This window comes from Suricata suricatta, chromosome 7 (assembly GCF_006229205.1).
Source record: "Suricata suricatta isolate VVHF042 chromosome 7, meerkat_22Aug2017_6uvM2_HiC, whole genome shotgun sequence".
Taxonomy (NCBI): domain Eukaryota; kingdom Metazoa; phylum Chordata; class Mammalia; order Carnivora; family Herpestidae; genus Suricata; species Suricata suricatta.
The window spans coordinates 32,890,553-32,914,971 of NC_043706.1; the positions used below are offsets into that span (position 1 = coordinate 32,890,553).

Genomic DNA, 24,419 nt, shown 5'->3' on the forward strand with positions numbered 1-24,419 from the left:
GAGGTGCAGGCTCCCCATTGCTATAGCGACGACCCGACTCACCAGCCGCGCCCAGGCCCTGACCGGGGCGTCGTGACGTCATCACGCCCTCCCCGGGCGCTCGGCCTCGCGGGCCGTGCGTCACCCGGCCGGGGGGCGGGGCGGGGATCCGAGGGGCACGGTTCCGAGCCTGGCCGCCTGGGCCCCAGGGCCCGGGAACCTGGCTAAGTACGACCGCAGCCGCGGCGACAGGGGGTGCGGGGTGGAGCATGCCCTGTATTTTCTATACGGGTTCCGGGGCCCGGTAGAGGCGCGCCGAGAGCAGAGGAAAGTGCGGCGGCCCTGGAACCTGGATATCGCGCGAGGCAAGCTGCGCGCGGGCGGGCGGGCTATGGCGCAGGCGGGTTGCGGGGCCGGCGCTGGTGGCAGGGCCCGGTGCATGGCGGTCTGTCGGCGGAGTCGCCCTCGGGGGCTGTCAGGTTGGTGGCTGCGGGAAGAGTGGGTCCACCGTGCCCGGGTGGGAGGCCGGGCGGGCACAGGGCCCTGGGAAGGTCCCGAGCCCGGCGTGCCCACCTTCCTCCGGCCCTAGCCTAGCGTCCGGGCGGCTAGACGGCGATCTGCCCCCTCCCCCACCCCAGGTTCCGGCCCCCATCCCTGCCCCTTCTTACCGCCCCGCGACTCCTCCCCCAAGACTTCTAAACCCCACCCCGTCTCCCATCCCCACGACCGCCTCCACGTCTGTGACCCTACACCCCACCCACTGACCCTAAAACCTTACCTCCGTTCTTACTCATTGACTCTGCCAACCCAGGAATTTCCCCAGCACCGCCCGGGGACCCACCAACCCAGTGACTCCCTTAGTTCTCGTCCCGTGACTCAAGACCCAAGAACCCCAGACCTCTCCTTGGTGACCCCCCAATCTTCTCAGTGATCCCATTGGTCCGGTAACTCCCACGGTTCTATCCTGTGTTCGCCTACAAATTTGGTGACTCCCCTCAAACCTTTCCTTGTGACTCTTAAGCCCTACGCCAGTAGTTTCCCACCCAGTCATCTTCTACATAACCTTTGATATCTAATAATCCCTTCTTTGCCCTGTAACCTCATGGTCCTCATTCCATGCTCCTCCTCCATCTTAAGATCACCCCCACCGACATCTCTCTCTGCACCTCAGTCCCTCAGTGTCAATCAGCACATGACTTAGAGTGCCCCAGCACCATGCCAGTGCCCAGGAGGATGTAGACATGAATATGAAGTAATGGTTGGAAGCATCAAAGAATTCTGGATTGAGTGTGTGGTCCCAGACTCAAGTCCCAGCTCTCCCACCGTTGTGTTCTGGGAACCTGGGAACCTGGGAGAAGTCTCTTCCTCACTCATCCTCAGCTTCTCATCTGTATTGTGATAAGGTTGGGTTAAGTGATCTCAGAGTTTCCTTCCAGCTGTGAAATTCTGCAGTTCTCAGTCAAGATAATATTTTGTTCGCAATCATTTTTGTGTCCTCCCTAGAAGTTTACTCTTATAACCTCACCTCAGGTTCTACTTGTTTCATGAGCCTTATTCCCTCACTCCCTTGACCCCTACACTCTTAATAGTCCATACCCATTTCCCTTGCTCAGGCCCCATCAGTTAACATGTTTTCGAAGCCAGGGTCATGTGATAAGCGGCCTGGCTCTAATCTGACTCTGGTTCTTCAGCTGTGGCACATCAGTCATACCATTTAGCCTCTCAGAATCCTCAGCCTCAATCTCTGCTAAGGAAGGATAATAGTCTTGCCTGAGATAGTGCATGCAAAGCACTTGGCAACATGCCTGGCCCGTGGGAGCCATTAAATCTAAGACGAGAAGCTCCTAATGGGTCTTACTCTGCCCTGGGTGATAGGGATTCAACAGACAATGAAGACGGGGCCCATACCTTAATTACTTTTCTACTACCAAGCTCTTGGAATCCCCATTCTCTTCTCTCTGCTGTGACCTCCTCCTCCTCTGATTCTGTACTTTGTATCTCTTTAACTATGGCCAGGAACCTGCTGGGTGTCAAGCTTTGTATCTATAAGTTGAATTCACCTTTCAGCAACCCCAAGAAGTTGTTATTACTATATCCGCCACCATTTCCCATTTCTCTTGGTTTGGTTTGATTTGGTTGTAAATAATGAATCTGAGACAGAGAAGTAGCAGAGCCAGTATTTGAGCCCACAGTCTTCAAAACCCACTCGCTCCATTGCCTTTCTTGACCCCAAACCTGCAGTTTTCCAGGTCACTCTGAGCCCCTTGTTCCTTATTTTCTAATGATTCCTAAGCCCAACATCAGCTCATTCCATCACCCCCCAAGGTTTCTATTACCCTTTGCTCCATGGCTTAGTGACTTACTCAACCCACTGTCCATGACCTTTCACCCCATGTGCCTGGAGTCCCCTGCACCTTAATACCTCTTTTCATCTTTTGTCCAGATATCCTCTCACAGCCCTTACTACATGAACTCACTCACCCTAAGGGGTCTGCCACCTCATCTGCACTCTCCCCCAAATCCTCTCTTCCTGTTAAGTCCCTTCCCTCCAGAAATTCATATACTCTAAAACCCGCTGGCCCGGTAGTCCTATAATTTCTTATTTTCAGCCTCTTCTCAGTATTCTAGCTGCCTTCTTTCTACCATCCTCAGCCACATCTTGTTACTCAAAGGCTTCATCTAACTAGCCCTTTATCTAGTGACTTTCTTTATCCATTTTCAATGACACGAGCCCCTTCCATCCCAGCATGAATCCATCTTCTTTAACCTACACATCTTCCCATTCTACTCCTGATGCTCTGTCCAGTATCCCCATGAGATCCTACCTCCCATATTCCCAGATCCCATGGCATTCTCCTTATTGTTATTAGTGATCTCCTTTTCAAACCAGAATCTTCCCCCCTTTTTCCTCTTCCTGTGTCCCTGCCCCTTCTCACAGTGCCTTTTTCCATCCTTCCTCTTCTTTTTCTCCCAGCCATCCTCACCTCCCCTCCCCTCACTTCACCTCACCTCACCTCGCCCATTTTGATAACATTGATTATAATGCAAACATCCCTCTCTTCCCAACTCCTCCTTTTCCACTCTTCTGTGCATCTAATTCCAGGGCTGCACAAATGACCCTGCCACTCTCAGCTCTCCTTCCTTCACACACAGCACTGTGCAGCCAAACCTCTCTGATCTTTTTGGTTTGTCCAAAGAACTACCCTCTTCTCTGGGAACTTCTGATCATAGATCATCAGGATCACAGCCCTTTAGGTAGCAAGGAGAGAGATTTTGGAAATCCTTCTGAATTGATCTAGTCTTGTCTCCTTGACACACTCCCACTACCCTGTTTGGTTTCTGAAGCTGCTTGGTGTATATGCCCTCAGGGTAGTAGGCTTTGGATGTTAGCTTCTGCCTGCATTGAATTAGCCCCATTGTTTCCCAAGCTCTGGGAGGACTTTCTAGTGCCCTCCCACCAGAAGACTGGATGGTGAATAGCAAAATGTGACATTAAAGATCCACATCCCAAAGTCTGTTCTGTGGGTCACCAAATTCCCAGGTCTCCTACAATATTCTTGTTGGCTATATAACAATATATTACAGCAGAGGGCAAAACTAGAGTTAAGGAAAGGGTAAACCCTGGGTCTACAAATGGATTTTTTTTTTTAAGATTTATTTATTTTGGAGGGGGAGAGAGAGAGGGAGAATGCAAGTGAGGGAGGAGCAGAGAGAGAGAGGGAGACAGAAGATCCAAAGCAGGCTCTGCACTGACAGCAGAGAGCTCAGTGCGGAGCTCTGACCCAGGAGCCATGTGATCATGACCTGAGCCACCCAGGTGCTCCCAAATGGATTTTTAAAAAGAAGCTTTTGCCTTAGGCTTTTTAATCTTTCTTAGGGTGCAGGACGTATTCTTCTGCCATGGATCATAGTTATTTGTATACTTCTCAACCTACTCCCTAGCCCCACTGTGATTTCCTTGAAAACAGAGGCTGGGTTTTCTTTATCTTCTTACTCTAGTGCCTGTATTATGAGGTAGTCAGTAATACTGACCAGATTGAATGAACTGCATCAGATACAAACAAGTAAAAACAGTTTGCATCTATGTACATTTTGTAGCTGCAACAACCCCCCCCTCCCCAAATCCCTCCAGACAAATAGTGGGAAAGTCCCTTGATTTAAACAGTTTGGAATTTAGATACTTCCTTTTTCAGACATTGGTCGAGAAAAGAAGTGGGTGTAAATACTTGTTTTTACTGTATCTTTGTTAAGACTAGAGAAATTGGTTGCCACTGTTGATAGAAGAATACAGTGGCTACAAGGCCAGGGTCTGTTGTATACAGCCCAGTTTTCAAGAAAACAGCTGGGTGAAATCTTTACTGGGGGTTGCAAAGAGAGTCGGGGAATAGGGGAAACCAGACTGGCAAAATGATGGTAATTGCTGAAGTTGTGGATTTGGGTTCATGGGATACGTTACACTATTCTTTTTAGTTTTGTATATGTTTGAAATCTATAATAAAAGTTTTAAAAAGTTAAAAAAAAAAAAGCTAGATGGACAAGTGCAAATTTAGCCCTGTTCTTGGAAAACTCAACGCAAATGTTACTGAGTCAGTACTATTATCTAGGTTAAGTAGTATATTTAGTCTAACCTATCCCTGATCTCTTCTGTTTGTGAGATAGCAGGACACCAAAAAAACAAAAATTAGCACCCTGCAGAATTTTGTACCCGGTGGCCCAGGAATTGTAAAATGCTCGCAACCAGCACCTATTGCCCTGGACCTGAGAAAGTAAAGGGAGTGGGGGGAGGTGAAGGGGAGACCAGAGCTCAACTATGGTTTGCCTTTTTTGACCTAAGCCCTTCAGAGTACTGGGTGATTTTAAAGATATGAATGTTCATTCATTCATTCGTTCACGCATTCATTCATTATTCCACAAATGTTCGGTGCCTAGCTGCCGGAGGCCAGGTACTTTTCTAGTACCCAGAGGTAGAGCAGTGAATAAAACAATGTTCTGTCCTATTGGGGACACACAATAAACAAATAACTAGTAAAAGTTATGTTGAGAAAATTAAGCAGAGAAGGGAGAGAGTTCCTGGAATCAGAGTGTTAAATTTTAAATAGGGTGGTTAAGGAAGTTCTCACTGAAAAGGTAACATTTGAGCAAAAACCTATAGGAAGTTAAGAGGGTGAGTCAAGCATATATCTGGGGGAAACGTGTTTCCAGTCAGAGGGAACAGCAAATTCAAAGGCCCCAGAGCGGGAGTATGCCTTGTATATTCTAAATTCAAGGAACACGAAGACGCCAGCCAGTATGGCTGCAGTAGTGTAAGAGGGGAAGCAGCAGGAGAGATGTGGGAGTGGGAGCGTTTGGTGCCAGGCCACGTTAAGATTTTATTGTGCGCTGTGAGAGACGAGCCATTGGAGGGTTCTAAACAGGTAAGTGATGTGATCTGACATCCAATCCAGGATCATTCCAGCTGCTTTGTTAAGAATAACCTATAGAAGGCAAGAGTGGAAGGAGGGAAGCCGGTTAGGAGGTTATTGCAAGAGTCCGGGCAAGTTGGTGGCTTGGACCCAACATAAATCAGTGGAAAAGTGAGAAGTGGTTGAATTCTTACTCTGTGGGGTGGGGGAGAGGAGCCAACAGGATTTGTTGATGGATTAGATATGGCATGTATAAGAAATAGAAGTTGAGGATGGTTCTCTCTTTTTTGGCCTGAGCAACTGAAGGATGGAGTTACCATTTACTGAAACGGGGGAGCAGGTGGAGGGGCAGGTTGTGAGAAAGGTTAGATGAGGAATTCACTTTTGAGTGTGTCAAGTTTCAGGTGCTTTTTTGGGCATGGAGCTGTATTCATAAGCCACTGGATACACAAGTTGTTAGACGTGAGTAAATTTCTGCTCACCTGAAAACTAAAAGAACACTGTTCCTAAGCAAGAGACAGGGCAGTACCAGTGGAAGAACACTGGCAGTTCAGGAGTGAGGCCTGGCTCTGCCACCTGCTAGCTGTGTGATCCTTTGGAACTTCTCCGGCAGCTCTGGCCTCCATACCTTCATCTACAGAATGCCTTCATTAGACTAGAAACAAGCCATCTTCTCAGCCTGCACCCATTGTGAAAGTCCATGAATTCATGCTCAGAGTAAACGAGGTAATATATCTTAGAGCATTTTGAAAACTGCTGAGCCCTACACCAGCTAGCATTGTTGGTGGTAAGATTCCATCCTTCCTTTGCTAAAGTAATACCTAGTGAGTGCCTGGCATGTGGTGGGCACAGAGGATACAGTGACAGAGAAGATGCAGCTGTGCCCTCGTGAAACGGTACAGACCAGCTTCCTGGTGCAGCTTTGCTGCTTAGTGCAGAGCAAACAGACTAGACGTCAGTGGTCTGGTGTGACGTGAGCCAGGGAAAGCCTATTACCGCCCTGGATCTGGGAGAACAGTGAACATGGATGTCAGAGATGAAGCAAGATGATGTTCCAAGTGAGGTAAAGTGGTCCTCATAGCTGGGGCTGGGGCAGAGCTGGAGCAGAGCGAGGGCGGTGGGACACCCTTCCTTCCCTCCCTCATTCTTTCACTTAACGTTTACTCCTCTGCCGGGATCCTCTCTTGAGCCTACAGTTCTGGAGAAGATGGTTCCAAATCTGGCCTCAGGAGTTTCAATTAGAATGAATTCCCAGTAAGTGGAGCTGATTTAAGATTCAGATTAGAGCGAAGAGACACATTCTTTGTTAAGTGCAGATTACACCAAGTTATAAGTAGTATAACAGTAGGAGTGTGTTATTTTTCCCCTAGAAGAGTCAGATTTAAGGAAAACACATACCGTGGTAGAGTAATCCCTTCACTGTGGTGCCATGTTTATCCATGTGTCATTTAGATGTCAGTGTTTATATTGTAAGGAAAGTCTCTGACCAGCTAAACAAGAGCACAAGATACAGCCCATCTTCTCTGACAGATCACCCACAAAATGTGTTTAGAGTGGATATGTAATCATCTTTCATTTAACAGAATGGGGAAATCTTGTCCTGGTGAGTGGAAAAAACCCACTGAGATACAAATCCAAGTGCAGCGGAAGCTGTTGTCTAACTCATGGCCCAAAGCTACTGAAAAAACCTTGGATGCCTCTTGCTCTGGCAGCTCCCTGTCAAGGTGGAGATGTGTATCAACGTGAGGGTCTCACAGCTGTCTTTGTTCTGCCAGTAAAAGTTCTGCCTATTTAGACTCCTCATAGCTCAGAATCAAAAAAGATCTGTGATGTCCGACGTGGCATTCAGAGCCTCACAGCACATTAGATTGTCCCCAGCTGGAAGTCAGAGCACTTTTAGTGCTTCTGGGTTAACATTGGCCCCGAGCTTGCCCTCAGTAAATGGTTCATCTCCGAGAAGCGCAGATAGAACTTGTACTGTTTCCCACTGTATTGCTCTTCATTTGCTGGGAGTCCCTGCTGCTTTGGGGTAGTTGATAAAGCATGAGCCCCATGTGGTTATGATAGGAGCCAAGGAACTGGGGGCTCCTTGAGATTGTAGAACTGCCTGAGGCGTAGATGTGGAGGTCAGAGTTCTCTCTGAGAGAATCATCCTCTCAACCCAGGAAGTACTGTCTGAAGCCACAGAAGCAGTGAGGGAGAAAGGCAGCCCCAGCCTAGCCACCAGTCAGCTGGACTGACCCTTGTGACTAGGCTGGGGACACACGTGCTAGAGCCAACTTGTTCTCAGATCCTGTGTAGACTTGCTGTTGCCTTGTGCTCAGCACAAGTTTTCAGGTTTGGTCTTGCTGCAAAGCTATATAACAGAATCTATGCTGTCAGCACTGGACTAGCCATGCCTCATGAATGGAGAACCATAAATAATACTGTAGCCAGCGAAAGGAATGCAAAGCATACTTGCAGAGTTTCCAGTTTTGCTCACTTATTTGTATTTGTTTATTTAACATACACATATATTTAACATTCATGAGACTTGTTTTTTTATATGTAAGTCCAGGGAAAAGTCACCCTTCCATTGCTATTCCCCCGTCACTCAGGTACCCTTCTGCAGGCAACCCTAGTTAGTAATTTCTTAATTGTCTTCCCACAGATTTTTGTATGCCAGTGGCAGCATACAGAAGGCACTGTTTTATACTTCGCCATTTTTTAAATCAAATATGTCTTGGGGATCTTTGCTTGTTTGTATGTAAGAACCTTTCTCATTTATCTATGTCTACAGAGTACAGAAGTTCCATATGAATAGACATTTATGCTGCTTTTAATGTTTTTGCTGTTACTACACACAGGGATGCCGTGACAAACCTGTGCCATTTTCCAGATGTTATGTCTACATACATACATTCATGTCATACATGACCCATCTGCTGGTTCAGATGGCAGGCCCATTTGTACTTTTGATTGATATTGCCACATTGCCCTACACAGAGCTCGTATCCGTATATACTCTGTACTCCGCCCCCGTCCCTCAACAATGTAAGACTCTGCCTGTTTCCCCACAGCCTCATGGACATTGCTCTGAGCGAAGAATGTACAGATTCCCCAGAGATCACCGTAGGATACCAAATGATGGCCTGACCATGACACTCTATGCCACAAGACATACAAAGCACGACACAGCCCAGTTTGAAGAATGCTGCATTTAAAAGCAACTACTAGACCTCTGGTGGTTATAAGGAAGGGAAACCCTAGAGGAAGAAAGAAGTTCCCTACCTCAGTTCTTAGACTGCATGAATTAAAGGAAAAATAGATGTCTTTTTCTGCAGGACATTGGGAGGGATGAGGTGCAGCTCATGGGCAAGCTGAGGGAAGAATAGAAGGAAACCCCAAGAGTGAGGAGCTGGTAACCAAGCAAATGTGTTTAGTGTCCACTGGAGAAGCACCTCTCTACTCCTTACTGGTATCTTTCCATTCCAGCAACTATTTTTTAAGGTTATACCCCATTCATTTCTTTTTGGCCTCTTTTGCTCTCCTCTCACTTAGAGTTAAGGTTTCTGCAAGTTGAGACTGGGTGAATGTTCAACCTATGTCTGGCTTCACTTAGTGTTAGTTTGTTGACTTTCCTCCATTAATCCAGATAGTCTTCATGGTTCTTGTCTTAAAGGCTTAAACAAGCATCCCATGCAGGTGACACTGTTTAATGTGCATTCTTTTTGTGGAATAAATTATGAAGATGAGGTTCTTAGATCTCAGATCCTGAACCTTTCTTGGTGGCGTTAAGCACTGATGGTTTGTCCCCTGGAGAGCCTGGAGCAGTCTCTAGTGCCATCTCCAATGCACATTTGTGCCTGCCTCCTAGCCTTGCCAACATTGATGTTTGGATTTTTGTTTTTATTAATAGAGTTTATTGCTTAGAGCATTTTTAGGTTTATGGAAATATTGAATAGAAAATGAAGAGAGTTCCCATATACTCCCCTCCCCATCCCAGTTCCAAGTTTTCTCTATTATTAATATCTTGCATTAGTGTGGTATATGGGCTACAAATGATGAACCAGTATTGATGCATTATTATTAACTGAAGTTCATGGTTTACATTGTGGTTCATTCTTTGTGCTGTATATTCTATGGGTTTTGACAAGTAAAGAATGTCAGATATATGTCCACCATTACAGCATCATACAGAATCATTTTACTGCCTGTGCTCCATCTGTTCATCCCTCCTCTCTACCCCTGCATCCCCGGCAACAACTGATACTTTCATTATTTCTATTGTTTTACTTTTTCCAGAAGTCATATAGTTGGAAACATACTGTATGTAGTCTTTTCAGATTGGCTTCTTTCACTTAGCAAAATGCATTTAAGTTTCCTCCATAGAGAGGGCGAGTGAGCACAAGTGGGGGAAGGACAGAGGGAGAGGGAGAGAATCTTAAGCAGGCTCTAAGCCCAACACAGAGCCTGACATGGGTCTCCATCTCACAACCGTGAGACCATGACCTGAGCCAAAATCCAAAGTCGGATGCTTAACCGAGTGAACAATCTAGGTGCCCCAGTCGTTCATTTCTTTTGATCACTGAATGATACTCCATTGTCTGGATGTCCCACAGTTTGTTTATTTAAGGACATCTTAGTTGTTTCCAGTTTTGGCAATTATGAATAAAGCTGCTATAAACATCCATGTGTTAGCTCTCTGTGGATGTTTTCAACACATTTAGGAATAAGAATGCTGGATCATTTGGTAAGACTGTTTAATTTTATAAGAAACTGTCTTCCAGAGTACCATGTTGCTATACCATTTCGCATCCCCACCAGCAGTGAATAAAAGTTCCTGTTCCTCCACATCCTTGCCAGCATTTAGTGTTATTATTGTTTTGGATTTGGGCTGTTCTGATCGGTGTGTGGTGGTATCTCATTCATTGCTGTATATTAATACTTTTACTTTGTTTTATGGTAAGGGAGTAAATATATACCACCATGATTATTCTTTCTTGTATTTAATTACTAATGACAGTGAACTTTTTTGTATTATTTACTTACTATTTGTGTTTTTGCTTGTGTGAATTCATATTATAACCTTATTTGTCCAGTGAGAATTTGATACTGTTCTTGGAGGTTTGTATGTGTCTGCATATGTTTTTTTCACCCAATTTTTTTTGTGTGTTGCTAAAATACATGATGTATGTAATATAAAATTTACCCTCTTAACCATTGCTAAGTGTATATTTAAGTTGCATGTGCTTTTAATATCATGTCTTAACATTTTCTTTCTTCAATATTTTCCCCTAATGTTAATTTTTTTTAACCTAACTCTTCTTTTGCCTTGGTTTTCTTTTGATTCAGAAGCTGAAACTACCTTCTCTTCCTAGTTGAGATTTGGATATTGTTCCATTTTGATGAACTGATGGAATAAATTTAACCGTTTTGTCCCAGGGTGATGTTTTTAAAATAACATTATGTACCTAAATAACTATGATGATCCAGTTCTGCCTAATGGCTGATGGCGTGTTTCATTTTCAAGTAGCCCTTCTCAAGCCGGCAGTGACCCCAGGCTGCATTCCAGAAGCAAGTCAGATGTAACTTGATAATATCTGTATTAATTTGCATATTGGTATAAAGCACACCCTTAGGAGGTGTACCTCCTCCAGAATGACTTTATTCAGGACTCTTTCAGTGGACTAAAAGTGGATTTGAAACAGTCACAGTTCTGTGTTGGGGTGTTTGCAAGCTAAGGTGTTAAAACTCTCCTTAAACTTATGACTGAAAATTAGGTTTTTAAGTTACCTGTTTTAGTTTAAATGAATTCTGTTCTGCAGTAAAGGGGTCTTCATTTTCATTGCCCTTTGGAATTAAAAATAATCTGCTTTGCCTAATTACTCTTTTCTGTGACAAATTCAAATCTATAAAATTGTAGTAGCTAAATAGGAACCATACTAAAAAGTGATTTGGGCTTTTAAAACCAGTGTGCCATTTACAAAGAGTTGTTTAGCTGATGTTTTAAATGTGTGCAAGTTTCTGTTATTAATTTCCTGTTTTCTCTTTAGTGTTTGAAACCCACAGAACCAAGCCTGTTTCAGCAAGGTTTTTGTGTGTGCATTGAAGTCTTTTTCTATAATAACAAATGCTGAATCATTTTACTACAGCTTTTCAAAATCTGGTTCTAATTTGTTTGCCACTTGACTTGCTGAGGCTCTGTCTCTCCCAACCTAAGGTCACTTTTTTCTCTCTGAGAACTTTTCTTTATTTCCAAATGAGAAATTTTCTGAGCAAATTTTAAGTCTTTTCTCCCCCTAAAGTTGAACATTGTTCTCTTTCCAAGTAAATATTTTGGGTATTTTTTTTTTTTTTTTTTTTTTTTTTGGCTCTAAATACAGTTGCCCTCTGGGCTGGCTGAAGCAGAGTACAGAAAGCCTTATTTCAGATGTCTGAGGAGTTTGGGTTGGCAAAAAAAAAAAATGATGGAATAGTGAACAGGTGCCTGTAGTCAAGGCAAAGTCTAGCTTGTGTGCGGATCAGATTAGATCTGAACTGTCCCAAAGTGAAGAAACACAAATATGTGGCTACTGTTTAGTTTTCTGTCTTTCATAATGCTTATTTTTATGCTTTGAGATAATTGAAGCACATCTTTTTTCGTAGAAAGATCTAAAGATCCAAAGTATCCAAAAAGCTTTTCCAAATGTTATCTCTTCCAGATAAATTATAATTTATGCTTTTACATTAGGAAACATCTATGTATTATGAAGCCATAGGGCTATTTCCTGCATCAGAGCCAACAATACGTTAAGGTTTTTTTTTTTTATGTTTTATTTATTTATGCGAGAACACAAGGCGGGAGAGGCCGAGAGAGGGGGCAGAGGATCTGAAGCAGGCTCTGTACTGACAGCAGTTAGAACCAGTGTGGGGCTTGAGCTCACGAACTGTGAGATCATGACCTGAGCTGCTGGAATCGGACGCTCAACCGACTGAGCCATCCAAGTGCCCCATGTTCATTTTAAACTTCAACAAACAAAAAAACTGGCTGCAAGTTTTGGGAGAGTCCAAAATACTTCCTTTTCTTTTAAAAAAACTTTTTTTAAGTTTATTTTTTTATTTTGAGAGAGAGAAGTGGGGAGGGGCAAAAGAGAGGGAGAGAGAATCCCAAGCAGGCTCTGCTCAGTTAGCATAGAGCCCAATGCCAGGCTCAAACTCGCAAACTGTGAGATCATGACCTGCACGAAAACCAAGAGTCAGGCACTTAAACAAATGAGCCACCCAGACACCCCAGGAGTACTTCCTTTCATCCCTCCCCTTTAACATGGCTCTTATCCCGCCTCCAACTAACACCCCAGTCTGACTCTCCCTAATACCCAGCATAGGTCACTGGGGAGCTGGCAAACCTTATACCCTACAAGGAGAAAACAGAGCAGCTGCCCCTGCTCCCCCTGCATCCTTTCTCCAAAGACCACGGGAGTTCTGAATCTGAAATGTCAGATGCAGGCAGGAAATGCCCAGTGACAGCCATCCTGAGACAGTGACAAGCCTCTCTTTGGCTCTGCCAGCATAGTATCACTGTTGTTAGTTTAGTACCAGCACAGAAGGATTCAGAGTAGAGCATCGTTTCACAAAGGTAAGGGAGAAAAATGGCAGTCAGACACTTGTACATGCCTGGCAGCCACAAAGCACCTTCTCACCACCTGCAGTCAGGCTCTGTTGGAAGGCAGCATCAGAGATCAGAAGAAGTTAAAGAGCAAGAGTGGACTGTTTTAAAGGTTTATATTATGGACTTAAAGAGGAAAATTGAATATTTAGTCTGCACATGAGAACATGTAAAGGAGTGGAGAGTTGTTTTCTTTGAGTCCAAGAAGCGTTATTTTGGGAAATGTGGCTACCAGCTATTCCCATTTTCCATTGTGGTCAGGTCCAGGAGGACTGGGTTCAAGTTACAGTGGGTGAGATGAAAGTTAAACAATCAATAGTCAAGTGTTTTAAGTGTTGACATTGTGTCACACTAGATTAGTAGAAGGAAGAAATGGACCAGATATTGAGAAGTATGGCCTCTGGGGCCGGCCATTCTGGCTTTGAGTCCTGGCTTCCACACTTACTAGCTGTGGGACCTTGGAAGAAATTACTTCTGAGCCTCAGTCACTGCATCCATAAAATGGGGATAATGTACTATTTATGTATAGGGTAATTTTTAAGATTAAAAGCGTTAAGATAGGGGCACCTGTGTGGCTCAATCCAGTTAAGCATCTGACTCCTTATTTCAGCTCAGGTCATGATCTCGTGGTTTATAAGTTCAAACCCCACATCAGGCACTATGCTGTCAGCTCAGAGCCTGTTGGGGATTCTCTCTTTCTCCCTCTCTCTGCCTCTCCCCTGCTCTGTGCCCTCACACTCTCTCCCTCACACTAAAAAAAAAAAAAAATTGAGATTAGAAGCCATTTTTGCAGACCTATAGTCCAGGGCTCTTTCCACTATTTGGCTACGCTTTAGAAATACCTATTGTTTCCAAAGCATTTCCCTTTCTCTTCCATCCCTTCTGCAGAGCCACTTTTTCTAGGGTACTTCTTACGTGCCAGCACTGTGCTAAATGTTGACATCTGTGACCTTACTTAATCCTTACAGCAACCTGTGAAGAAAGTGCTATTATTGTCCCCACTTTTTTTTACAAGTGGCATCTGAAGCCCATAGAGGTTCAATTACTTGCCCAAGGGCACACAGCTTCAAAGAGGCGGAACCTGGGTGAGAGCCCAGGCTGTCTGACTCTAGAACCTATGTTCTTAGCCATGCCACGATTTTCCTCAGAGAGTCAATAGAGTACAGATGTGCTAAATTAAACCACTTAATGCAGCAGCAGCCACAGGAGCCAGCCAAAAGATTTGAAGTTATTTTGTAATCCCTTTTCAACCTATAATCTGCTTTGTTTTCAGATCCAGGTCTCATGTGTGTCCTTTCCTGACAATGCTGTTAACAGAAACAGGGTACCATAGAATTTCTCTCCCTGCTTAAGACTCTGAAAGTCGAGGGTCATGGAGCAGACCAAGAGAGGCCAGGCCCAGAGCTTGCAGTTATCAGGGCCCTGGGCAAGGTTGGGGTCACTGCCAGGATCCTAGTAGACCAGATAAAATGGGTCAGATGTCAGAATTCCCACCTAGACCAGTGGTGCTTTACTTTTAATTCCTGTAAGACTCTCATGACAATCTTAAATTCCTTTTTTTTCCAGAAAAATGGACAAGCTCACATACCAAAAAAGTGTTTTCAGGTGGCTTTACCTAAAAACGTCCAGCTAAAAACCTCTCTCCTAGGCTACAGGGTAGAGTATTTGAGAGTACTCTTAATTACAGGATCGTTGTGAGGATTAAATGAGTTACTAGATATAAAATGTCTAGTACACAGTCAGCTCTACAGCACTGCATGCTATTGCTGCTAGTAGCGCCTTGGCCCATTCAGTAAATGTTAATGGATAGTGGGGACACCAAGTCTAAAGTAGAACATCCCAACCAGTGTGTCACAAGTAGGCTATAGTCATGTAAAGATGTTGACCCGCTCAGCCCTTGGGGCCTCCAAAGCCCCAGCTGGTTGCTCCTGGCTTCAAGTAGCAGCATCAGCCACATACAAATATCCTTCTCTCTGGGTGCCCTGATGTGAAAACAGTTTGGGAGCACCGATTGAGAAGATTAGTTGGCAGGTAGTGAGAACCAAGTAGGCAGGCCAAATCCCAAGTCCAGGGGATTCTGTGGATGGGTGGCAATGAGAATCTTCACTGTGAACCCTAGAACAAGACTTCACAAGTCTGGGCTCTGGCTCAAGTAGGCTGTATGCCAGTGAGAGGAAGTCCTGCCAGCAGGACACTCCAGCATGTCCCTCCCTGCACACAAGGACCCAGCGAGTCACTCCACAAGGATTTGTAGGGAGCCCACAGTCAACCAGAAATCAGGCTGGGGCCCACAGTCTTGTGTGGGTAACCAGTGTTAGAGAGGTAGTGATGAGTGCCGAAGTAGGCGACTCTTGTGGTGTGAGTACTAGGAAGAGGTAGCTCCCAGGGCTGCAGGGATTTATCATGGCGGGAGCCATGCCTCCAAGGTGGAGTCCAAGAATGATAGCAGGCTACTCTAGAGCTTGATTAAGGAGGTAGTGGATATAGACTTGCACTTTTTTTTTTTTTAAGCTTATTTTGAGAGAGAGAGGGAGAGAATCCCAAGTAGGCTCAGCACTGTCAGCACAGAGCCCGAGGTGGGGCTTGAACTCACAAACCGTGAGGGCATGACCTGAGCTGAAATCAAGAGTCGGACTGAGCCACCCAGGCATCCCTCTACTTTTTTTTAAGGGCACTCTAACATAGTATTACAAAATGAATAGGAAACTGGCAAGAGTTTTTTTGAGGGCATACATTAGGGGGCTCTTCCCATGGTCAAGATGTAAGAGGTGATACTCACCTAAAATAGGTACATATACTTAAGTTTTGTAAAATTGTTTTTTAATTGAGATGTAATTGACGTACATTATATTTATAAGTTTTAAGTTGTACAACATAATGACCTAGTGTTTGTATAAATTGTGAAATTATCACCCTGGTTTAGTTAATATCCCTCACCACACATAATTGCCACCTTTTTTTCTTGTGTTGAGAACTTAAGATTTATTCTCTTAGCAACTGCCAAATATGCAATACAATATTATTATTAACTATAGTCAGTCATGCTGTGCCTTACATCCCCTTAATTTACTTATTGTATAACTGTAAGTTTGTACCTTTTGAGTTTCTCTATCCATTTTGCCTACCCCTGACCCTTGCCTCTGGCAACCACCAATCTGTTCTCTGTATCTATGGGTTTGTGTGTTTTGGGTTTTTTTTTTTTTATATTCCACTTCTGAGTTAGCTCATATGGTATTTGTCTTTGACTTATTTTACTTAGCATAATAATGTGTAGGTCCATCCATGTTGTCACAGGTGGCAACATTTCCTTTTTTATGGCTAAATATCCCATTTTATTTTATTTTAATTTTTTATGTTTTGTTATTTATTTTTTGAGAGAGACAGAGCATGAACAGTGGAGGGGCAGAGAGAGAGAGAAGAAGACACAGAATCTGAAGCAGGCTCCAGGCTGAGCTGTCAGCATAGAGCCCAACGCAGGGCTCAGACCCATGAACCGCAAGATCTTGACTTGAGCTGAAGTCAGACACTTAACCAACTAAGCCACCTAGGCGCCCCAATAATATCCCATTTCATATATGCTCCACATTTTCCTTATGCTCCACTTTTTCTTTATCCATTCATCCATCCATGGACACTTAAATATTTTCCATGTCTTGGCTATTGCAAATAATATAGAATGCTTTTGTTTTTTTCAAGTTAGTGTTTTTATTTTCTTTGGATAAATAATCCAGAAGTGGAATTGCTCAATCATATGGTAGTTTTATTTCTAATTTTTTGAGGAACCTCCATTACTGTTTTCCAATTTACACCAATTTCCACACCTGCCAACAGTACATAAGGATTCCCTTTTCTCCACATCCTTCCCAGCACTTTTTATTTTGCATCTTTTTGATAATAGCTATTCTAACGAATGAAGTGAGATCTCATTGTGGCTTTAATTTGCATTTCTTTGGTGATTAGAGATGTTGAGCATCTTTTCATGGACTTCTTGGCCATCTGGATGTGTTCTTTGGGAAAGTATCTATTCAGGTCCTCTGCCCTTTTTTAATCAGATTGTTGGTTTCTTAGTGTTGACTTATTTAAGTTCTTTATTTTGGATATTAGCCCCTTATCAGGTACCTGACTTGCAGATATTTTCTCCCATTCAGTAGGTTGCCTTTTCATTTTGTTGATGGTTTCCTCTACTGTGCAGACACTTTTTAGTTTGATACAGCCCCACTTGTTTATTTTCACTTTTGTTGCCTCTGCTTTGGGTGTCAGACCCAAAAAATTAGAACTAAGACCGTGTCATGGAGCTTATCCCATATGTTTTCTTAAAGGAGTTTTATGGGTTCAGGTCTTACATTCAGGTTTTTAATCCATTTTGAGTTAATTTTTATATATGGTGTCAGATAGTGGTGTATCAAGATTTTTGAGGGAAAAGGAAGAATCAAGGCTAACCCCATCGATGTTGGGTGACTGGAGATGCCAGTCCAGGGATAGGGGATACTGGAAGGGGAACAGTTCTGGGGAGCCTATTGTGAGTTCTGCTGGGGACTCGTTCCATTAGTGGTGCCTGTGAGATCCTCACTGATGATGGCCAACAAGGCCAGTGGGTGCATAGATCCGAGCGTGGGAGAGATGTCGGAATGTGTGGGGAGAATCAGTAACCACGGGGTTGGCAGCCTGCCTTCAACGGGCCTGCCTTCTAAGGAGAGTGAGTTTAAAGGTAGGTTTTGATTGGGCCTGGGTGGCTCAGTCAGTTAAGTGTCTGACTTTGGTTCAGGTCATGATGTCACAATTCATGAGTTCAACAAGCCCCATGTTGGGCTCTGTACTGCTGGTGCAGAGCCTGCTTGGGATTCTTGTTCTCTTCTTTTTTTTTTTTCTGCCCTAACCCACTCACGCTTTCCCTCTCTCAAAATAAGTAAACTTAAAAAAAAAGTGGGTTTTACAACCAGTTTGACCGGTGTGCTTCTTTTGTGTGCAACTTTAAGAATTCTTAAATAGGTATGTTTTGCACCAACACAGTTGTATACTTGGAAGAATTCATCTCTTTTTCTTCTTGGCTGGCCTCATCCACTCTTTCCTTGTAGATCCTTGTAGCAGGAGGAAGGTACACAACTCATAATGTGACACTGTCCATTTTCTCAGATTTGTGACCCAGAAGGAAATCCCTGACCTCAGCTGTGGCTCTTGGTGCTGGCCAGAAGCCAACTTCATGTCTGAGTATACGAGTAGCAGTTTGCCATGGAGAGCTTGGGGCTGCAGACGGTGACCCTCAGTGATGGGACGACAGCCTACGTCCAGCAAGCTGTCAAAGGTGAGCACTTCCAGCTGCCTCAGAGTCCGCCCTGGCCCCCAGCCTCCGGAGAGAAGCACCCCCTTTGTAGAGAGAGCCCTACCCACCTCTGTCCTCCCACCTGCATGCCACAACTTAGTCTGCATGAGAATTTCTTGAGGTAATTGACAGAAAGGAAACTGTTTAAAAGAAAGTGCCATCCAGGCAGGCCAGCCTAGAAAGTCAGACTAGCCCAGCTGCAGAAACTAAGACCTCTGGACAGCAGAATTCCTTACATGTGGAGAGTAGTTCATAAACACTGCTGGAAATGGATGAACACAGGGCTGGTTATGACTTCCTGCTCTTCAAATAGTTCCCTGTCCAGTCTCTCATGCTTTCTAGAAGCAGTTTATTTTGTTTTAAGCAAGGTTAGACACAGAGGGGGACACCCAGTCATAGATCTCATGTCTCGGGCCCCACTCAGGTTGCTAAGAATAAGATTACAGGGGATACCATTGAATTTGAATTGCAGATAAACAGGGGTGCCTGGGTAGTTCAGTTGTTGAGCATCTGATTTTGGATCAGATCATGATCTCACAGGTTACTGAGTTCGAGCCCCATGTGTGGCTCTGTGCTGACAGCTCATAGCCTGGAGCCTGCTTCAGATTCTGTGTCTCCCTCTCTCTCTGCCCCTCCCCAGCTCATACTCTGTCTCTGTCTCTGTCTCTCTCTCTCAAAAATAAATAAAAACATTAAAAAAAAATAAAATAAAAAATTTGAATTGCAGATAAAAATGAATAATTTGGTAGTACAAGTATGTCCCAAATACTGCTTGGGATAGATGTATATCAACATGGGACAGAATACTAAGAATAGTAAAATAGGGGCACCTGGGTGGTTCAATTGGTTGCGCATCCAACTTTAGCTCAGGCCATGATCTCATGGTTCATGAGTTCAAGCCTTGTATCAGGCTCTCTGCTATCAGTGCACAGCCTGCTTTGGATTCCCTGTCCCCCTCCCCTGTTCACGCGTGCATGCTCGCTCTCTCGCTCTCTCTCTCTCAAAAATAAATATTTAAAAATAGTAAAATAATAATAAGTACTAAAACAAAGATGTTATTGTTTATTTGAAATTCAGATCCACCTGAAATTCTGTTCTCAAGGAACTTAAAACCGAGGTGGGCATGGAGGGAGAACTGACTCACTGAAGGGCAGGGCCGAGGCACATGGTCCCGAAGCCTCCTTTCCCACTGGCATTCTGGGGCCCACCAGATGGCCTGCCCGTCCCCCTTGGACAGCACTGGGCAGACATGGCCTCATTCCTACCCTTTGTTTTGCCTCTTCTAGACTTTGTGATTGGGGCGCCTGGGTGGCTCAGTTGGTTAAGCATCAGACTCTTGACAGCTCAGGTCATGATCTCATGGTTTGTGAGTTCGAGCCTGACATTGGGCTCTGCGCTAACAGTATGGAGTTGCTCGCTCTCTATCTCAAAATAAATTTAGACTCTATAAGCATCCTCATGAAGGACTGTCATTACAACATCATCACACTCCTTCATTTCAATACATTGTGAAAGTGTGTTTTAGTTTCCAAGTGTACAGATAAATTGCTTGTTAATTTTATTTTAAATTGTCTGCTTCCTGATGATGACAAAGAGGCCCCTTAATCTCATCAGCAAGCTCTTTCCATAAGACAGTATGGGGGGAAGGGTTGCTTTCTGGAAAGGTTCTTTGTCAAGAGCTGTCTATGAGGTGTGGGTCTGGTTGGCTTTGTTTTCTGGAGAGTGGAACTTCTCTGTAATACTTTTTTTAATGTTTATCTGTTTTTGAAAGAAAAAGAGAGAACACAAGTGGAGGAAGGGCAGAGAGACAAGGACAGAGGATCTGAAGCCGGCTCTGTGCTCACAGCAGAGTCTGATGCGGGGCCCCAGCTCACAAACTGTGAGATCATGACCTGAGCCAAAGTTGGACACTCAACCAACTGAGCCCCCCACGTGCCCCTGGAATGCCTTTTTTTTTCTTTTTTAGAGTTTATTTATTTTGAGAGGGAGAAAATGCACAAGTCAGGGAGGGGCAGAGAAAGACCAGAGAATCCCAAGCTGAAAGCACAGAGCCCAATGTGGGGCTCGAGCCCACAAACCATGAGATCATGACCTGAGCCAAAGTTGGACGCTCAATGGACTGAGCTGTTCAGGTGTGCCTGGAATACTTTTGAAGCCCAAAACCGTGTTTGCAGACTTCCCATCACAGGTGTTGCCCCTCCGCCGCAGTCTCAGTGGGATGGAAGAACTTAGGAAGTACAGACAGGGCTGTGGCTGCTGCTCAGGCCCAGTTACTACTCGTGCCTTGCTCTTCTGCTGTGAATTAATGGTCGAGTGAATGAATAAAAAGCAAGTGGCTGCACTTGGCCTGAGAAAGCCACCCTCTTTTCTTAAAATGTCTGGGTCTCTTTGCCTCCCCCACGTCCCCATTTATATCTTACTCTCGCACCTGTTCTCTGGCTCCTGCACAGTGCCACCATGTGCACGTGTGTACACAGACTCACACGCAACAGATTGCACACTCCTGAGGGTAGAGCTGGCCTTCTGGAGCTGGAACCACGCTGTTCTACAAGGCCTCTCTCTCCCTGGTAATCTCTTTGTTGGCAGGCAGCTCTTTCTGAGTCCAGCTTAGGCAGCAGGAACCCCTAAAATTTTATGAGACTTACGTGTAATTAGGATAGGCATAAAACGTGTTATTCAGGCCCAACACTTTAGAGAGTGGAAGAGTGTGCTATGAATAAGAATGCACTGGACCTGCCCTGGACAAATGGGGACATATGGTCACCTCTCCATAACAGGATGTGAGATGGGATGTGAACTGCTCTCCCCATTGTCGTCTCTGATGTGATGGGTGATTCTAGGTTGAAACCTTTCCTCAAATAACTCTCCTCAACCTTTTGTCTCCTGCCTTGAAGCAATAGCCACTGTTCGAGCAGAAATTCTGCTGATGCTCTCAGAACCCCAAGTGCGGTGCCCTTGCCACGACAGATAAAGTGTTAAATAAGGGGAAGCTCACGGCTTGCTGGTGGGAGGGAAGTGGGGGATCCTTCTCCCTCACCCTAACTGCTTCTCTGCTACTTCTTACCTTTGTGTCTGCCTTACCTGCCTCTGGCTGGCTTGTAGAACTGTCGGTTAGTGACCCGAGAAGACTTGGTGTGGAGGCAACTTTGGGGATTCTTCTGAGGGAGTTGGGCCAGAAGCAGCTGCCTGGTCCTTTTCCCACATCATAAGAGCTCACATTCCGAAACCTGAAACTTGGGAAGAAAGGAGTAAGCGGACCTCTTGGCATGAACTCTTTCCTCTTCCTTCTTCCCTTTCTCACTTCTTTCCCCCTCGTCCCCTTGGAAATCACTGGACATGAGGAGAGGCCTAATTCTACCCTAAACAGAAGAGCCTCTTGCTCTTAGAGGTGCTCCCCAGTTAGGATCTGAGATAAAAGGGAAACATCTCAGGAACTCTGGAGTTGTATACTGCTTGCTGGTGGCCGTAGGTGAATCGATTTGTTTTTCTTAATTAGAAAATTGAAATGAAAATGTCAGAGGTCAGGATGCCTGGATGGCTCAGTCAGTTACTCGTCCAACTCTTAATCTCAGGGTGGTGAGTTCAAGCCCCACATCGGGCTTCACACTGGGCATGAAACCTACTTGAAAAAAGAAGGAAAAATATCAGAGGTGAATGAAGGGTTCATTCCCCACAGCAGCAGGGGAGTAAGACCTAGAGGATACCCAGTAGCATGACAGCTGCATTCACATATAGCGCCATGTTGCTTTGTTTTCTGTTTCTTCAAAAAATGCAGGTCAGGTTTATGATAATAACAGGTTTATTGTGGGTTGACCATGTTCCTCTCACTCTGCTATTCATTAACTCATTTAACCCTCACAGCAACCCAGTGAAGACACAGTTTTTAATCTTCATTTTAAGAGGCACAGAGAGGTTAGATAGGCTGTCTAAGAACACACAGCTATTGAGCTATTAAGAGGCAAAGCTGGGGCGCCTGGGTGGCTCAGTCGGTTAAGTCTCTGACTTCGGCTCAGGTCAGATCTCACGTTCGTGGGTTCGAGCCCCGTGTCAGGCTCTGTGCTGACAGCTAGCTCAGCTGGAAGCCTGGAGCCTGCTTCCATTTCTGTGTCTCCCTCTCTCTCTCTCTGCCCCTCCCCCTCTCATGCTCTGTCTCTCTGTATCAAAAATAAATAAAACATTAAAATTTTTTTAAAAATTTAAAAAAAAAAGGGGGGACAAAGCTGAGGAGCGCCTGGGTGGCTCAGTCGGTTGAGTGTCCGACTTCGGCCCAGGTCAAGATCTCATGGTTCATGGGTTTGAGCCCTGTGTCAGCTCTGTGCTGACAGCTCAGAGCCTGCAGCCTGCTTCAGATTCTGTGTCTCCCTCTCTCTCTGCACCTCCCCTGCTCATGCTCTGCCTCTCTCTGTCTCTCAAAAATGAATAAATATGTAAAAACTAAAAAAAAAAAAAAAAAGAGGCAAAGCTAAAATTCAAACCCAGGAAGCCTGGACAGTTCCAGAGCCATTTGCTTTTTCTTTCTTTCTTTATTTTGAGAGAGAGAGAGAAAGAGAGAGAGAGCACACACATGAGCACACATGAGTGGGGGAGAGGCAGAGAGAGAGAGAGGGAGAGAGAGAATCCCAAGCAGGCCTCACATTATCAGTGCAGAGCCCAAATCAGAACTTAAACCCACGGACCAGATCATGACCTGAGCCAAAACCAAGTCGGATGCTTAACCGACTGAGCCACCTAGGTGCCCCCAGAGCCATTTGATTTTAACCACTAAGCTATACTGCCTTATTAGAAGGTCTAGTTCTGGGCATGCTGCCACAATGGGAGACAAGAAATGTATTTTGATTTGTTAGTCTGAGCACTGAATTTTGACCCATTGAGGTCTTTCTAGGTTTCGGGGCATTCTTTGTTCTCTAGATCAGTCTCAGCAACTTACTACTAGGTTGGGAGTGCCCACTTCACTGGCATGGATAGAATAATAAATGAAGTTGTCCTTCCTTGAGTGAGAGGAGAGGGTTCTGTTGGGAACTATAAGTTTCCTCGTGGTGAGATGTCTTCAGGTCTAGTACCTCTGGGGCCTAGGCCCAGGAGGCAGGGAGCAGGGGACATGGAATATGTCACCTGTGCTTGGACAGGCAGACTGTGCCTCGGACGGGCCTCTTCTAGAAGCAGGCAGGTGTTCCTCCAGCCTCTTCGGGGCCTGATTTGCTTCTCTCCATTTCCACCTTCACAGGAGAGAAGCTGCTTGAAGGGCAGGTGATCCAGCTCGAGGATGGGACCACTGCATACATTCACCAAGTGACAGTGCAGAAAGGTGAGAGCACCCCAAGGCACTCCTGCCTGATGGAGGGAGGCCAGGCAGCCCCCACTGAGGGATCCCTCCCAAGCACTGAGCTCCAGAGAAACGCATGCATTGCTCTCATTACAGAACCTCTTTCCTTTGAGGATGGACAGCCTGTGCAGCTGGAAGATGGCAGCATGGCCTACATACACCACACACCCAAAGGTGGGGTCAGTCATCGGGACTGGCAGGAAGGAAGGGAGGCAGAACTGGCAGAGTTGGGGCATAGACGTGGGAGTTGTGGTCCCAAGCTCACCTAGATTAGCTGGCTCGCCTACTTTCCCTGGGCCAGACCAAATCAACGTGTTTCTGCCTCTGGGAAACTGAGCCTTGAGGCTCAATAGCATGGGCCTTCATGGCAGATTTGGCTCTAGCACAGCCACAAAGTCTTAGGGCTTTAAACAGGATCTGAGGATATGATCCATGACCAAGAATAAAAACTTAACTGACATATGGGAAGACAGGTGGTGGTGATGGTGGAGGGCACTTGAGGGGAAGAGCACTGGGTGTTGTATGGAAAACAATTTGACAATAAAATATTATGGGGGAAAAAAAAAAAAAGAAAAGGACAGAAATGTAAGCAACTGTGTGCGGGAGGTGAGTGAGGAAAAGAACTGGGAGAATGTGTGTGAACACTGGTGCTCATAATAGATTAGGTTTCCAAAACTGGGCACAGGTTGACGCCACACATCTCCAGGAAGGGCACATGGTTAAAATCTGCCTTCCTTCATACACTAGCTCTAGATGCACTTCTTACCA

General features: G+C 45.0%; 1 protein-coding gene and 1 long non-coding RNA gene across 8 annotated transcripts in view; one reads left to right on the top strand and one right to left on the bottom strand.

Annotated features, from left to right (window-relative positions):
• The first annotated feature begins 350 nt into the window (after positions 1-350).
• Positions 351-24,419, top strand: part of ZNF76 (zinc finger protein 76) — a 33,814-nt gene continuing 9,745 nt past the window's right edge. For 4 of the 5 annotated variants that reach the window (XM_029945609.1, XM_029945607.1, XM_029945611.1 and 1 more), the window contains exons 1-4: positions 351-458; positions 18,142-18,310; positions 23,553-23,633; positions 23,748-23,825. In XM_029945609.1, the coding sequence (XP_029801469.1) occupies positions 18,238-18,310; positions 23,553-23,633; positions 23,748-23,825 (232 nt within the window). In that variant the 5' untranslated portion in view covers positions 351-458; positions 18,142-18,237. The remainder of the gene's footprint in view (positions 459-18,141; positions 18,311-23,552; positions 23,634-23,747; positions 23,826-24,419) is intronic. The other variant, XM_029945608.1, reaches the window with a different exon arrangement.
• The window catches only part of LOC115297144, a 20,480-nt gene continuing 1,389 nt past the window's right edge, over positions 5,329-24,419 (bottom strand). The window contains exons 2-3 of one of the 3 annotated variants that reach the window (XR_003911300.1): positions 21,410-21,561; positions 5,329-5,453 (exon numbers count right to left, since the gene is read on the bottom strand). This is a non-coding gene — a long non-coding RNA (uncharacterized LOC115297144). Of the gene's footprint in view, positions 5,454-20,512; positions 20,624-20,821; positions 20,953-21,409; positions 21,562-24,419 lie in introns of those variants that run through there. The other 2 variants (XR_003911298.1, XR_003911299.1) reach the window with 2 other exon arrangements.